We start from the raw sequence: 15,566 nt of genomic DNA, 5'->3' as shown, positions 1-15,566 counted from the left end.
CTGGCATCCCTGAGCTTCTGCTCTGGGGACGTTTGTGCGTGAGGTGCTGTGTGGGTCTCGTGAGCAAGACCCAGCCTGGGCTCACCACCTGGCTGGGGAGACGAAAGGCAGAGGTAAAAGGGGGTGCCTTCACTGTCAGTCAGTCTTTGCTCAGTGCCCAGTGGGGACAGAGGGAAGCTCCACAATGAAGGAAGGAATGATCCAGCCATGTCCCCGAGATCTTGCTGCCGGCTGGCGCCTGCCTGTGTCAGGGTTCCCGGGCCAGGTCTGAGCCCACACGGGCTCTCCTCCTCCATGTTGCCCGCCCCTCACTAAACCCACACTGGCCCTTCTCATTTCCCAAAGCAGCCAGCACCGTCCCAGGCACACAGCCCAGGTTTCCGGGACAGCCCAGATTCCACACTTTCTGTCCTGTTGACCCCTTGAATATTCTTGCACTTGTCAGACCTCATGTGCAAATTTTTAGCTCAAAAGTACTCAACTGGGAAGATGCTCAATGAATAAAAGTTTGCTCTGTGGGCTGTAGAACCTCAGAGCGTCTCCAGAAAACTGGCTCTTTTTCCGAAGTTAGACGCTATCTGGGTCAGGAAGTCTCTGATGGAAAATTTGCAGATGTGAGTGGGGCAGTGAGGAAGGTAGGTTCTCAAGGGCACACTGGACAGTGCTCCAGGGGCCACAGGTCCCCTGTGAAGCCTTGGAAGCGCTGGGGGTTGTCTGGAGGGAGTGCCCCATCAGCCAGGACTTCTCTTCCTCCTTCCGGGACTTCCTTCCTGTCATCAATTATCATGTCCTTCCTGTGTTTCAGGCACTGGTCTACTTGGTTATGGGATTGTTCCCAGCCGAGCCCTGGGTTAATGGAACTCAGCTTTACGTCCTTGGGGAAAAGGGTCAGGAAGGAACCTGGGACCCGGCCTGAAAGTTGGAGTCTGTCAGTTTGTCTTAGAATGCTGCCTTCCTGTGTTCCCTCTTCTGCCACCCAGTATCCAAGCACCATGCCTGGCTTGGTGCAGGAACTAACTCGGTGTAGACAAGAGGAAATTCATGCCTTACCTTCCGAACTAGACTGTAAGCGCTTCGAGGAAGCAATTTTATATCTGAGGAGCAGCCCGTGCAAAGGGCCGGTGGCAGAGTGTGCCTGAGGTGGGAAGGAGCAGCCAGAAGATCAGTGTCCCTGGAGGAGACGAGCAAGGGGCGGGTAGGAGATGGGCATCTTACACTTTTGTGTATTCCCAACATGCAGCACTGTGGTTTTCACTGAGTATCTGCTCAGTTAATGCTGATTGACACTTTCTGTGTGTGAGTTTGTGTATTGGCCCCAACTCTCCCTGCAGAATCTATGGCTTCTGGTGGTGTGATTTTTAAAAAATGACAAAAGGCAGCTTTTATGAGCTGTCTTCACTCCTGATTATAAACACACTCTAATGACAACTGAAGGCTGTAGCAGCTGAGGCCCCCAAGGGGTAGTTGGCATGTGACCATTCGTGTGCCTGGCATTGTAGCCCAGCTGATGCCACTTTTTATTGAGAATGACTTACTGTTTTTATTTCTTCCCAAAGACATTAAACATGAATCAAATAGCATATGAGATGATTCACTGGAAGTTTTCTTCCAAGTGTAAAAAAACAAAAACCTGTTTGGATTGGTGTGCTGAGCCATCAGATACCAGACAGGCATTTGGCGCCAGCCCTCCCTCCAGGAGCTCCGCTGGGGGCAGTAGCCGTCACGGACTGGACCTTGCCCTGCAGACGGAGCCGACTGTCAGCGACACGGAACCTAGCGGGCAATGCGTGTCTGGAAACACCTCTTAAGCCTAACACCTATCGTGACATTTCTTACAGACAGTTTCTATCCAAGACATCTTAGAATGCGGCCAACCTCATTCATTTGGGGCACATGAAATCAGAGTTTGGAAATGGTTCACTTGGGGCCCATGAATTGAAAATTTAGTCATCACTCAAGCAGGAACCTGGCAAAAGTTTAGCTTTCTAACTGTCTCTTGGGAAAAGAGCTAAGTGAGTGGATCTGCCACCCAGGAACCTAAGGGGAGGGACATATATTCCAGCTAAGTGAGCGAACTCAGTGGCTGTGGAAGCCTCCACTGGGGCAACTTCAAAGACAGTTTGTAGGGCTTGAACATGCCAAAGTCATAGCTTACAGAGACGGAAAGCAAAGCTGTGAGGCACGTGACTGGCCCAGAATGGCCCAGACGTCCGACTCCGTTCTGAAGGTGGAATGACAGATGTGCTAATAACAGCCTCTACAAACATCCCCTCCTCTACCTCCCAGCGCTCTGTGGGCCAGTCCTTCCCCTCTACCTGCAAAACAATTTAGAGGCACTTTTTTTTTTTTTTTTTTGCAGTGGTGAAAGAGCAGTTTATTGGAAGAGAAAGTACACTCCAAAGAGATAGGAGTGGGTCAAGCAACAGAGTGGCTCAAAAGGCCCAGCGGCACTTTTTGACGAAGACTTGACAAATTTGAACTTCCCTTCAGGTAATTATCCAAATTCCTAGAGTTTTTTTTTTCTGGTTTGTTTGTTTTTTTAATTGAAGTTTATTGGGGTGACAATTTTTAGTAAAGCTACATAGATTTCAGGTGTACAATTTGGAATTACCAGGGTTTGATGGCATTTTTCCTTTCCCTTCGCTGCCCCTCCTTCGTACATTTGCTACTCCATCGGTTACTGACCTGTGGTGGTCCACACTGCTACACTGTTAGTCCCGTCGTTGCTCCTTGCTCGAAGGGACCCCGGGGAGGTAACAGGCTTAGCGCTGTTTAGCAGGGACGAGGCACCGGCTGCTGGTGGTCTCCCCAGAAACTTGGGACTGCGAGTCATTGAAGCTGAGATGCTGTTGGGGCTCCCTGTGTCCCCAGGATAAAGTCCAGAGGCTGGCCCTGCCGTCCTCTATAGCTGTGTCCCCTGTACCAGCCGTCCCAGCCACGCTGTGCTTGACCCCACCGCCGCCAACCCCTACTCCAGCAGAGCTCGAGCTCTGGCATGCCTTCCTTCATGTCAGGCCCACAGCGAGGCCCTTTTTATACCTTTAGGTCCTAGTGCATAAAATATCTGTGCAAGCTTAATAAGTGTATAAAACAGCTGTGATAGGAATGAATGAATGGTAAACATGGCCCACGCTATTTTCTCTAAGAATAGAAAATTCCCAGGAGTGAAATCTGAGTCGTTTCACATGCTGATGTGGTGGCAAGGCCTTCACCCTGAGAGCACCCCGACCAGACCTGGGGTCTCTCCCACTGGGAACCAGACGCTGGGTTGAGGCTTTCAGACAATCCATCCCACACCAGGACAGAGGAAGCGGTCATGGTGTGTGTGTGGTGCGTGTGGTGTGGTATGTGCGGTGTGTGTGTCTGCACGTGTGTCACAGGCCCACCGGGAGCTGCCCTGTCCTGCATGGGTCTGACCCACCCAGCCTCCTTGGAACAAGCGTCCTCTGGACAAGCCCAGACCTCTCCTTCAGTATGTGCAGTTCCCCTCCTTCAGGGAACTGGCTCCTGCACACACAGGACCCTACATGCCCGTTTCAATGGACCCGAACCGGTTAGAAGCCACAGACTCCCCAGGTGATATCTTGCTATTAGAGACGAGCCCTTTGTCTCCCTGAGGGGTCCTGTCCCTCCTTCCCCTAGGGCAGGGGGTCCATGGTGTCCCTTGGCCAACAAGTGAGGAACAGCACCCACTGAGCTCAGTACTGGGTTCTCCCATCCTTCCCCTCATTTCCTCTTTGAAGAACAGCGTGGGCCTCTGGGATCCCGGCTCTCTGCCCACCAGGCGTGAGGACCAGGTTTTCACACCGCTGTGCTGGGCGAGAAGAAAGAGCAGGAAACCGCCCTCGCTCGGGCTGCAGCCTCCAGCCTCCTCGCCTGGCTCTGTTTGATACTGTGATTAAGTTCATGAAGCATGCTCCACGTCCCTTTTATCATAAAAGCTGGGATAATACCTCTGTGTATTTGATGCATTAAATTAGTCAAAGTCCTTTCACAGTCTTCTTTTCCCTTTATCCTCATGGCTACACTGTAAAATTGGCAGGTAGGGACCATTATTCCCATGTTACCGTCAAGGAAACTGAGGCAGAGAAGTTAAAAGACAGACAAGACCATAAGGCTGGGGGTCGGAGGGAGGTGCCGGGAGGAGCCCTGGGCTGGGCCATTGACTGCACACCTCGTCCCCAGGATGGATCCCTTGTGCCCACAGCCACCATCCCAAACACCAAAGCTGGCATTCGGGCCCCATTTTATAGTCGTAGAGGAGCAAAGAGAGTCCTGTTGTGGAGCCTTGAGACTAGGAAGTGCCTGACTCCAGGGCCCTGCCCAGCGCCCCCCACAGCTGCCCGTCCACCGTGTCTCCTCCAGGGTATGTTGGGCCCCGGCCTGTGGTCTCAGGTTCTCTCCTGTCCTGGGGAAGGACTGGCTCACATCAGGGCAGGAGCCTCAGAGAGGAGTGCGCGTCACTCTGCCGCCTGCTGGGTGGGTCTTTCCCTCACAGTCCTCACTAGGACTTGAGTCATTCTGCAGCCGGCCACAAGCAGCCAGGAGGAATTGACTCTAAGAAGTGCAGAGGTTGCATCCCAAGTCCGCATTCCTCATAAGCATAGCTGAGCCTGGTTGGGGACCCTTCCACCGACTCTGTCCCTCTAGGTCTGAGCACATGAGGGTCAGCTCTATGGAGGGGCTGGGGAGGGCTGTCTGAAATCTCAGGCCAGCTCCTGCCTTCTGTCTGCAGTGTCCAGCCCACTGTGGCCTCTGGGATTTCTTTCAAAAGCGGTTGGCCCTAGTCCCTGAGAAGGATATGCTGGGTGATTCAGTTTGTTTCAACTTTGGAGTTTCAATGTATGATCAAACAGTGCTAGAGTCCCTGTGTCTTGACCCGTCATTTCATTCTGAGTGTTTTCATGGGGCTTGGGCATTTGCTGGGGAAGCCAGGAAGGCATCCAGTCCCATCCTGTTTTTCGTTCACCTTCTCCTGCAATCAACTCTACATTCTTGGCATTCTTCATAACCATGCTGGATGCTAATATACCAGCCTCTGTGGCCTGGCTGGGTTTTTTCCTGGCCTCCGGGAGAACTCCTGGAGCCTCTAAGCCCAGCTCAGACCTCACCTGTCAGACCTCTCAACCATCACACAGGGGACACGCCAGCTCCTCTCTGACTCCCCTGGCCCTCGTGAGTGAGCCTTGGGTCACATCACCCCCTTGTCTCATGGGGGTACAGTGGTGAACAAAAGGAGGCAGACAGTCAACAAATACATCAACATGGTGCCAAGTGGTAGGAAATGCTATGAAGAGGGGCAGGGTATGTAATGACGAGCAGGGAAAAGAAGGAGGAGAAACACACTCTAGAATGGGGCTAATGAATTTATTTAGCAATATGTAATAGTAAAAGACAAAGGCAATTAATAAAATGTGCTAATGACAGAAAGTAAAGCTGGTTAAGACTAAACTATATACATTGATAACAACGTCACATGAAAGGAGTACTATAAGTTTAAGAGATCCCAACATGTGTTTATTATTAATCAAAAATCACTTGGCTAAACACACAAATAACATCAATAAGGAGTATCTAAAAGCAGTAATAAGCTCTATAGGATAGTAACTATTACAGTAGATGCCAAAAGCTCACCAAACTAGGGGAGAACAGCACTGGAAAAGTCATAACTCAAAACCTTGCCAGATCTGCATCTGAGAGAAACTCAGGCGTCTCCCCCACCGCTGCTTGTTAGTTCCCAAGACTGCTGCTGTTGTTTTGTTGTTGTTGTTGTTAGAAGTCAAGGCTTCTTCTGATGTTGTAAGCTGCAAGCTGCATACAAGTTTTCTAGATGCTAACAAGTTCTCAAGAAGGCTAACCGTGGGGAACAACACTGGAGAGGCCGGGAACCAGCCCGACCTCCCCAGGTTTGCGGCTGGGTCAGGACATCCCCTGGTGCTGTAAGCTGCATGTTGCTGGAAGTCTTCAAAATGTTAGAATGATGAGAAATCACCAATGACGAAATGACCAAATGATGAAATAATAATTATTAATAACACTGCCAACTGAGGTCTGTCTTATATATTTTCTCAGGACCTTAGAGCCAAGTTTCTTGTTCCCGCCTCTGCCTCCGGGAATGGCCAGTTCCGGAAGGGTCCGGCAGTTACTGATATGAATGCTGCCCATCCGGCCAAAGGGCCAATTCATCCGGACAAGCAATATCTACTGTTCTAGCTGGGACCATCAGCCCAAGGTCTTCCAAAGCCTGGCAACGTGCCTGTCACATCGTCCTGATATAACTTAGCTACTTCTTCACTTCATCTGCTGATGTGGGCGAAACAGACAGAACAAAGAGGGAATTCTCTCAACCCTGATCAAGAATTTCTTTAAACCTAAGCTAGCCATCCCCTCACAAGACGGACATAACAACAAATATCAGAAAGAGACCAAACAGAAAACCTTATCTCATGTCTCCTCTGGTTGGGAGAATGAGACTAAAGGGGGACAGAAAAGCAACCTCATCTCATATCTCCCTTCTTGGGAGAATGAGACCAAAGGGGGAATTTACTCAATCCTTGATCACAGAACAGAAATCACCTCACATGCAGGAACAGATAAAAGCTAATAGACAAAAGCTCACATCAACAAATGAAAGCAAATTTTCTTCAACATCTTCCATACAGTAAGGAACTGGGGCGTGAGGGCAGGTGCTATTTGGGATGCTTCCTCAGAGGAAGTGTCCCCAATAAGACTCGCCAAGACCTGAATGTGGAGGGAGACTCTCAGGTGAAGGAAGAGCAGGCCAGGTGAAGAGAGCTCCAAATGCAAAAGTCTTGAGGCTAGAATATGCCTAGCAGGTTCTCCTATTGGCAGGTTCTCTTACGGATGAGGTACTCTCTTTCCTCAAGGAGCTCACCTTCGAATGAGGTGAAAACACAAGTAAATGATGTAATAAAAGTTGGGGTCCTAATAGAAATAGGTAAAAAGAAATTTGGAATGCAAAGGGAAGAGCCCTTGTAGAGGGGCTGGGAATCGCTGAGGAGGTGACATTTGAATTGGGTTTTGCTGGATGAGTAGGAGTTTGCTGGGTGGCTGAAGCCAGTAGCCACATGGATGAACCACTGTTTTGAGAGGCACAAGGTGTGTGGGAAGAGTCACCCACAAATCCTCTCCCTGTTGCATTAGCCATTTCTGCAAGGGAAAGAACATTCTTCTGGGGATTTTTCTTCCCTTTTCTCTACCTTTTCCTTTCCCACAGCCTCACTTAGGGAGAGCAACCCCGGGAGAGTGGAAACGGAGGATGGCTGAAGATGGGGAAGGAATTTCTGTGCATTGCTTGGCCTGCAGCCCTTCCTCCCGCTCTCCTTTTATTTATTTATTTATTTATTTATTTATTTATTTATTTATTTATTTATTTTGGGGGGTAAGGGGAACAAGACTTTATTGGGAAACAGTGTGTACTTCCAGGCCTTTTTTTTCCAAGTCAAGTTGTCCTGTCAATCTTAGTTGTGGAGGGCGCAGCTCAGCTCCAGGTCCAGTTGCCGTTGCTAGTTGCAGGGGGCGCAGCCCACCATCCTTTGCGGGAGTCGAACCGGCAACCTTGTGGTTGAGCGGACGCTCTCCAACCAACTGAGCCATCTGGGAGCTCAGCGGCAGCTCAGCTCAAGGTGCCGTGTTCAATCTTAGTTGCAGGGGGCAGAGCCCACCATCCCTTGTGGGACTCAAGGAATTGAACTGGCAACCTTGTGGTTGAGAGCCCACTGGCCCATGTGGGAATCAAACCGGCAGCCTTCGGAGTTAGGAGCATGGAGCTCCAACCGCCTGAGCCACCGGGCCGGCCCTATTTTTTTGTTTTTTAAGCTTCGGGGAGTCGTGGGGATTTTAAGCTGCTGGGGATGGGCACAGAAGTCAGGAGGGTTTTCCGTTGAATTTCTCAACCACAGGTCTGGAGCCCATCCAGATGGTAAAACTGTGATGCAACAGGTTTTCAGGAAGCCCTATGGAAATGAGCTCCTGGAAGTCAGTGGGCTGAATTTGGATCTAGGCACACCCACTGTCAGCTCTAGAGGTTCTAACCTCCTCCCTCCCGAGCTCACTCAGGGGCTTTGTCTGTTCTCCTTCAGGAAGGGGGTGGGGGGGGGGGGCGGAACACTGCCCTTTCTGCAGCCCCTCCCTCTCAGCCTACACTTTAGTGGGGACCAGACCTAAGTCTTCATAGCAGCTGGTCTCTGGCAAAGTTCTTGAAGCTGCTGAAAATAGAAGCTTAAACACCATTATTTTTCACTCAAGAACAGCAAGGAGTGAGATAAACAAAGGACACCTCTCCCAGCTGGGTTACAGTTAGCACTGGGCCTGTAAACGGGGTGCTAATGACCTTGAAGTCTCCTGTTTGGTGGCCCCACATCCAGTGTCCCAGGAATGTACCAGGGCCGAGCAGCCACTAGAAATACAAAGCCACGTACATGTGCAGTTTTAATGTTTCTAGTAACCGCATTTTTAGAAAGTAAAAATAAAGAGATGAGATTAATGTGCCTAACATGCTTAATTTAACCCACTGTATCTCACATGGTGTAATTTATCATTTCACATGTAATCAGGATAGAAAAAATATTGAGGTATTTTACATTCTTTTTCCCACATTAAGCCGTCAAAATCCAATGTGTATTTTACTTTTTAGGGCACGTATCTGAATTCAGACACATTTTAAGTGCTCAATAGCTATATGACTGGTAGTTGGTTACTCTATTGGACAGATCTAGTTTATAGATGGAGAAACGGAGGCGTCCGCCGGGTGGAAGAGGCGTGGCAGGGATGGATGGGGTCAGTAGCTGGGAGGCGGGGTCTCCAGCTCAGGACCTGGGGAGCCTGCCCCACAGCTCCCTCTAGCGTCCGCCCAGCGCGCTGTTCCCTGCGCTGGGTCCTGGCCGCTGTCACAGACCCCATTCTGGGACCGGACTGGTTCCTGCTTGGAGCAGCTGCACTAGAAGCTAAGGCTGCAGGAGGCTTGCCTCTCACCTGCTTACTCAGAGGAAAGAAGGACACAAATGCAGCCAGCCCGTTCTCTCCCTAGGACAGGGCTCAGCCCCCAGAGGGTCACTAGGAGAAGGTAGAGGGGTCTGGTACTGCTTGAGAAGCAGCACCAACCACCCCTTCTGCCCTCACTGTCCTGTTCTACCCCAGACAGAACAAGTGCTCATCTCAAATGAGCCCTCTGGTCCCTTGAAATTCATATTCACGGCAGATACCCCTCTGGCCTCATCCTGAGCTTTGGCATTTGGCAAGGAATTAGTTGCCCCCAACTCTCCCGTCATCTTTCATCCGAGTATTTCTAAGTCTGGTTGGCCCAGCAAGCTTTAGCGATCTGACTCGATGAGAGTGTTTTAGAGCAATGGGATGAAATGTGGACCCATGCCATCAGCCAGCGTTGAGCTGTGATTAAGGGGACATTTGAGCACTTGGTTCCCAGGAACCTCCCTGAGCTGCTGAGAAAACTGCCATTAAAAAGGCTTTAATTTGCAAGCAGTACCGACTTTGGGTTAAATATTTCCATAGGGCTCCCAGTTACATGTTTACTTTTTTTTTTCTTTCTTTCTTTTTTTTCTTTCTTTTTTTTTTTTTACAATTTAGCATGTTCAGAACAACAGCGTAACTGAGAATCAGAGAAATAGATGTAAGCGCTACATTAACTCCCTCCCCCATTTTCCCATTACTGTGAATTAATGTCGTCTTTGACAGCTCTCAGAAGGCTGTTACTTGTCTGATCCAAGCCCTGCTTGGTGGTGAAACTTTTTAAGCCAAGTAAGAGATGGCTCTGACCCTGACGCATTGCCCTCCCCCGGCACACCCATCTTTCACTGGAGATGAAAGTAAGATTTTCTGGTAAATGCAGGCTGCGGTGTTTGCCTAATGGCCAGGGCCAGGGGGCCATTTCTGTTGGGAAATAGGAGTGGTGGCTTTGTCTTTGCACAATGGTTTGCTTTTAGTCAGCCATCTCCCTAGCCAGCCAATGGTCAGTAAGGTCGGTTCATTGGCTTGATTAATAACGGGTCACCACACCTGCAGCACCGTACTGTCCCCATCCCTGATGAGGCCGCCCGCTTCGGGCCAAGAGCCCCCAGGAGAGAGCTAAAAGGAGGTTCTTCTTAACGATTTCATCCGAGCCTTTGGCGGGCACACATAGGCTGGCCCAGTGTGTGACTGGGACTGCGTGTGGGGCTGTACTTGACATTCAGGGGCTCCACTTCGTGGCTCCATGGAAATCACAGTGGGGAGGCCATCTTGTGCAACTGTCCTGGTGAACAAGTAATGGAGAGGGAGCAGAGATGGACACAGGCTGGGAACACTTTGGTGGCCTTCAGGCTGCCCATGGACCTGGGCCTGGCAAGGGCCTGGGAAAGGTCACAGCCCACCTGTGCAGACAAGCATGTGCCCCACAGAAGCCAGAGTTCTTTGTTTCTAAGATGGAGGTGACGTTGCATCCTGCCAGCCTGCAAGCGTGACTCCTACCTTCCCAGTTCCTGGAATCTGCCATGTGATCCTTAGAGGTGGCTTGTGGGGGTCGAACCTCCCGTGGACTTGAAGTCCTCAGCATTCAGTTTTGATCCCACTTGCTGCCTTCCAAGGCAAACTGCCTAGGCCCCCATGGGAATGAATGATTCCTCCTTGGAGCCCACACTTCGTGTCACTTTTTATGCCCATGCGTATGTACCTGTGCCATAAGCAGCCCGGAGTCCTGAGAACCAGGACCTGCATCCCCAGGCACTTAGAAGCCATGGACTGGAATGTGTTAAGCTCCCCCCGAGCACCCAGCTGGCACCTGGTCCTGATGTCATGCCGTGTCGAGGTCAGCCTGCACTCCTGGGCTTGGGCTTTTGGGGAGCAGAGCACCCGCTAGTGCTCTGAAGCAAATTGGTACCGTCATTCTGAGTGGCGGTTTGGTTTTCAGTGAGGCGAGTGGATTCTAAGAGGACCGACCCTAAGCTCTCCGAGGTGCAGGTCCAGCGTCTTGGGCCTCCTTCCCGCAGGGGTCCTGGACGGGCCCACACAGCTGTGCTTGGTGATGGGCCGATGGGGCCTCCTGCCCTGGGCGCATGATACCCAAGGACAGTTTTCAGCCCACCCCATGTCTGTAGGTGATGGGGAGCCAGACCCTGCCCCTGCCCGATGTCCCCAGCTAACCCCCTGTCTTGCAGGCGTAGCCGGCGGCCACCATGGGCAAGCAGAACAGCAAGCTGCGGCCCGAGGTGCTGCAGGACCTGCGTGAGAACACAGAGTTCACGGACCACGAGCTGCAGGAGTGGTACAAGGGCTTCCTCAAGGACTGCCCCACCGGCCACCTGACGGTGGACGAGTTCAAGAAGATCTACGCCAACTTCTTCCCCTACGGCGACGCCTCCAAGTTCGCCGAGCACGTCTTCCGCACCTTCGACACCAACGGCGACGGCACTATCGACTTCCGGGAGTTCATCATCGCGCTGAGCGTCACCTCCCGGGGCAAGCTGGAGCAGAAGCTCAAGTGGGCCTTCAGCATGTACGACCTGGACGGCAACGGCTACATCAGCCGCAGTGAGATGCTGGAGATCGTGCAGGTATGAATGGCTCCCAGGACGGGGGCTGGGGGCCTGCGGGTCCCCTGCGCGCCAGGCCCGCTCCCAGACTGTGCTGTCTGTGTTCACCTCGGCGTTCGCTCATTCTTGGCTAGGTCGCTGCCTGTCCCTCTCCCGTGCACGTTGTCACCTGATGGGGCGGGTCCTCGCCAGTAGTGATGATAAGAGCTGCTTGCTCTACATCAGGTCTGGCCTAAGTGCTTTGGTCAGGTTTGGGTTCCACAACCCTGTGTGGGGGTTATTCTCTGCATTTCACAAAATCTGAGGCTCAGAGGCGATTTCCTAAGAATTAACAGAGCTGAAAATTACAGTAATCGAGGGAACCCTTGACACTTGCTGAAGGCACCTGCCAAGACCTTTGTGAGTCCCCGTGTTTGAGAATGCAACAAACAGCTTGCAATGTCCCCAGGCGCACGCGATTATAAAGTAAAACGGGAACATTAGTGATCACAGAATGAGCTCTGGCACAGGAAGAACACCACTTTATGAGACCTCTCTCTTCACCTGCACGCCTATCAACAGCTCTGGCAGGTGAGGCTGTTTTCCAGAAAAAAACTGAATTTTGTTCACTTTACCAGGCGCCTCGGTATATGATGGAGAACAGAGGACCACAGAGCTACTGCTCCCTGGAGCCCCCCCCAGTGCCCCCATTCCTGGAGCCTGGGGGGGGTTCAGGTTTAGAATTCCTCAGAAGAGGTGTTCTCTACCTGTAAGGAGCGTCAGGGCTAAGTCTGAGCAAAGGGTGTCAGCCCCACGAGCTCCTAGAGCAGCAGCAAGTGGCCTGAGGAGCGACCAGCCCAGCACTTGCCACCTCCCATCCACAGGCGGCACCCTCCGTCTACCAACCGTCGCAGTGGAGTCGTTTTGCCTGCCCTTGAACTTCACAGAAATATGTCTGGCTTCCTTTGCCCAACCTTCCATCTGTGATATTTGCCCATGTCACTGGGAGTAGCAGGGGACGTTCTTGTAGCCGGGGAAGGGACCTGAAGGCTGATGCGCGTCCTGACCTCTCTGTACTGTGATGTAGGCTGGGAGGAAGCTCACACGTGCCCCAGTCACCCAGGAATGTTCCAGAATCTGAGCACACACTTCCATGTGCCCCTTTGCAGGCTATTTACAAAATGGTGTCCTCTGTGATGAAGATGCCCGAGGACGAGTCCACTCCAGAGAAACGGACAGACAAGATCTTCAGGCAGATGGACACCAACAATGATGGTAGGGTACTGAGTCCCGTGCATCTGTGGGACGCTGCAAGGAGGAAAGATGTGTTTGGGACACTTGCCTGACCCTCTGCAGCTTTCAGGCCTTTCGTCGCCCGCCTACCCACCCCTGGCCTCGCCCAGCCAATACGCCTGTGCTGAGGGAAGAGCCAGGATTCAGTCAGCGAGTCCTGAGCCTGCATCCTGGCTCTGTCCTCATGGCTCTGTCTGGGCCCTGGAGGAAGGGGTGGTGCCTTCAGAATCATCCCTGCTGAGGGGTTGAGGAGTGGCCCGTAAAAGTTCCACCAAGGCGTGGAGAAAAGCAAAGTCCAAGCACCACTCTGCATCAGTGCTGGATCTGGAGACCCTCTCCCCTGGGGTGGGGTGGCTGTCCCCTCCCTTCCCAATCTTCCCCTTAGCCTGGGCATTGTTGCTTAGTCTTTGTGGGGCCAGCCTGCCTGCCCCCCTGCTGGGGACACACAGGAAGGGGTGTTCCTCTCCGTGTGGGCAGGCGGGAGGCCCCTAATAATCAGCCGTATCGGTCGTCTGCTGCCTGCTCCTGCTTTCCTGACAATAGCTTCCTAACTGAGTGTGTCCTCCAGGCCAGGCCTGGACTGAAGCCCTCACAGGCATCTTCCCCGTTAATACACCCCACCCCGTGGCCCTTTGAGATGGGTGTTCCTATGGTCCCGCTCTGCACAGGAAGTGCTGAGACGTGGGAAGGTCAGCAGCTGGCCCATGGCAGCAGACCCAGAGCCCTTCCCATGCTTCATGCCCGCTCCTCCTCCAATGTGCTGGGCACGGGCCCTGAGCTCTTGTGTTCCCTTTACATCTGTCCCCGGGTAAATGTCACTACTCCCTTCATAGCTGCAGAACCCCTCAGCAGAGGCGAGAAGCAGGCTCCAGGGCACAAGCCACCCGAATACAGAGTCTGCTTCAAACCTAGGTCCTGTCCCAGAGCTACGCCCTGGGAGAGGGACCCCGGGGGAGAGCATGTGTTTGTCACTAGCATCAGTTCCTCTGGAACTCATGTTTCTACGCACTTTAGTTTAAAAACCTCTTTTTTCTCTCCGGATCCTAGAAGTAACAGTCTATGGGGCAGGAGGGAGGCATCCAAGATGAGGGAGGTACCAGCTGGACCCTCAGCCTGGCCACCCTTTCTCTAGACCTCCACCTACCCCAAGAGGCAGATGCTACAGAAGCAGAAGCGATTCTCCCAGCCTGAGCAGCAGGCTCATGCTGCCTCTAGTATACAGCTGAGCTGGAGTGACAGGGAATCACACCCCGGGCAGTGACCCTGGGGACCCTGGGCTCCTTCAGCCCTGGATCAGTTATGGATTCGAGGCAGAGGCCATGCTCTTTCTGGACAAGGCACACCTTTCTTTAGTAATGCATGGGGTGATTTCTAAAAGGATTTAAATTACCCCAGTGGCTCCAGTCGTACTGGGTGTGTCCTTGAGTTTTCTGGTGCTCTGCAGTGAGCAAAGAAAGCAAAATGGATTTTTCCAGAAATACCCTCGAAGAGAGTGGCGCCTGGACAATGTCCAGCCTCAGGAAAGCTTAAGGCTAGAGCCAGAGCGGGCGGCCCTGATGTGGGTGCTGTCCCCACGCTCTGTGAAGGTGAAGGTGAAGAAACGGTGAGCACTGGCTAACTCCCATTTCCCATCCTCCCTCCCACAGGCAAACTGTCCCTGGAAGAATTCATTAAAGGTGCCAAGAGCGACCCCTCCATCGTCCGATTGTTACAGTGTGACCCCAGCAGCGCAAGCCAGTTCTAAGGGATCCGGCGTCTGGACAGTTACAGAGAAACACAGGCTTGTCTCGCCGTTTAAGCTTTGCTTGCAAAAGTGGATGCCTCTTCAATCATTCCTGCTCTCCCGGGCCAGGCCAGGTGGCCCGTGGCACCTGCCTGGCCCTGTGGCTGCACCTCCCTCCTCCACCTGGCCTTCTCCCACCCCCTCCCCAGTCCCATCCAGGGTGACTCCTGGGGATGTTTACACGCAGGGCTCAGTGTTCTCGCTTCCAGGGCACGTCCCTGCCCACAGGAAGCGCAGAGGACACCACCGAGGACACTGGTGGGACTTCCGAAGATGGCGCTAAGGCCAGCTAATTTACTTTGTGATTGCAGGTGACTGGGGGTAAGGTGGGAACAAGAATGGAGGGAGAGTAGACGGCAAGCCCTCCCCGTGCATGGCTCCACCTAGCTCGTTCATTTTCTCTGACCAAAGCCGCTCGCACGTATATATACTGTGGTCTCCTTTCTTTTAATATATAAATTATGCGTATGGTGAAGTGAAACGTCACGTGTAGGTTCCGTATTTAATGCCTCGATTGCCTCTGAAGCGTGGTTCCCTTGTGGCCTGTGACCCTTCCGAGCCTGCTTATTTTGTGGTATTTATGCACTCAATTTGCCCGTTTCAAAAGGAAATGCATGCGTGCCCGTTGCCGTGGAGACCCTCCCAGCCACATGGTGACCGCAGGTGTCTGTGTAAGTTTTGTCCTCCTGTTGATTGGTCTGGCATTTCCTGTATTAAAATGACCAAATAAACAGAATCCTCTGAGTTTTGTGTTGGCCTGTGAGAGCCCCATTCTGCTTCCTGTGGCCCTCAGCGCTCTCGGTAAAGGTGCATTCAGCGGGTGGAGAGGCTGTTTGTAAACTCGGCCCCTCCTGTGTCCCTGTAGTTCTCACTGTGTCTATAAATCTTGTGCAGCCCGTACTTCAATGTCAGCCTAATGCCAGGAAATATGTGTGGAAATAAAAGATGGCTGTTCTTGGCAGGTT

At 52.2% G+C, this 15,566-nt stretch overlaps 1 protein-coding gene across 1 annotated transcript in view; it reads left to right on the top strand.

Moving 5' to 3' along the window:
- HPCAL1 (hippocalcin like 1) overlaps window positions 1-15,346 on the top strand; it is a 90,386-nt gene extending 75,040 nt beyond the window's left edge. Inside the window, exons 3-5 of the mRNA XM_033125295.1 lie at window positions 11,172-11,567; window positions 12,695-12,800; window positions 14,465-15,346. Of these exons, the coding sequence (XP_032981186.1) occupies window positions 11,190-11,567; window positions 12,695-12,800; window positions 14,465-14,562 (582 nt within the window). The 5' untranslated portion in view covers window positions 11,172-11,189 and the 3' untranslated portion in view covers window positions 14,563-15,346. The remainder of the gene's footprint in view (window positions 1-11,171; window positions 11,568-12,694; window positions 12,801-14,464) is intronic.
- The last annotated feature ends 220 nt before the right edge of the window (window positions 15,347-15,566 follow it).

The sequence above is a fragment of the Rhinolophus ferrumequinum genome, chromosome 13 (genome assembly GCF_004115265.2).
Source record: "Rhinolophus ferrumequinum isolate MPI-CBG mRhiFer1 chromosome 13, mRhiFer1_v1.p, whole genome shotgun sequence".
Classification (NCBI taxonomy): Eukaryota; Metazoa; Chordata; class Mammalia; order Chiroptera; family Rhinolophidae; genus Rhinolophus; species Rhinolophus ferrumequinum.
Note: the sequence above shows the minus strand (reverse complement) of the source record. Positions and strands in the feature narration are given on the sequence as shown.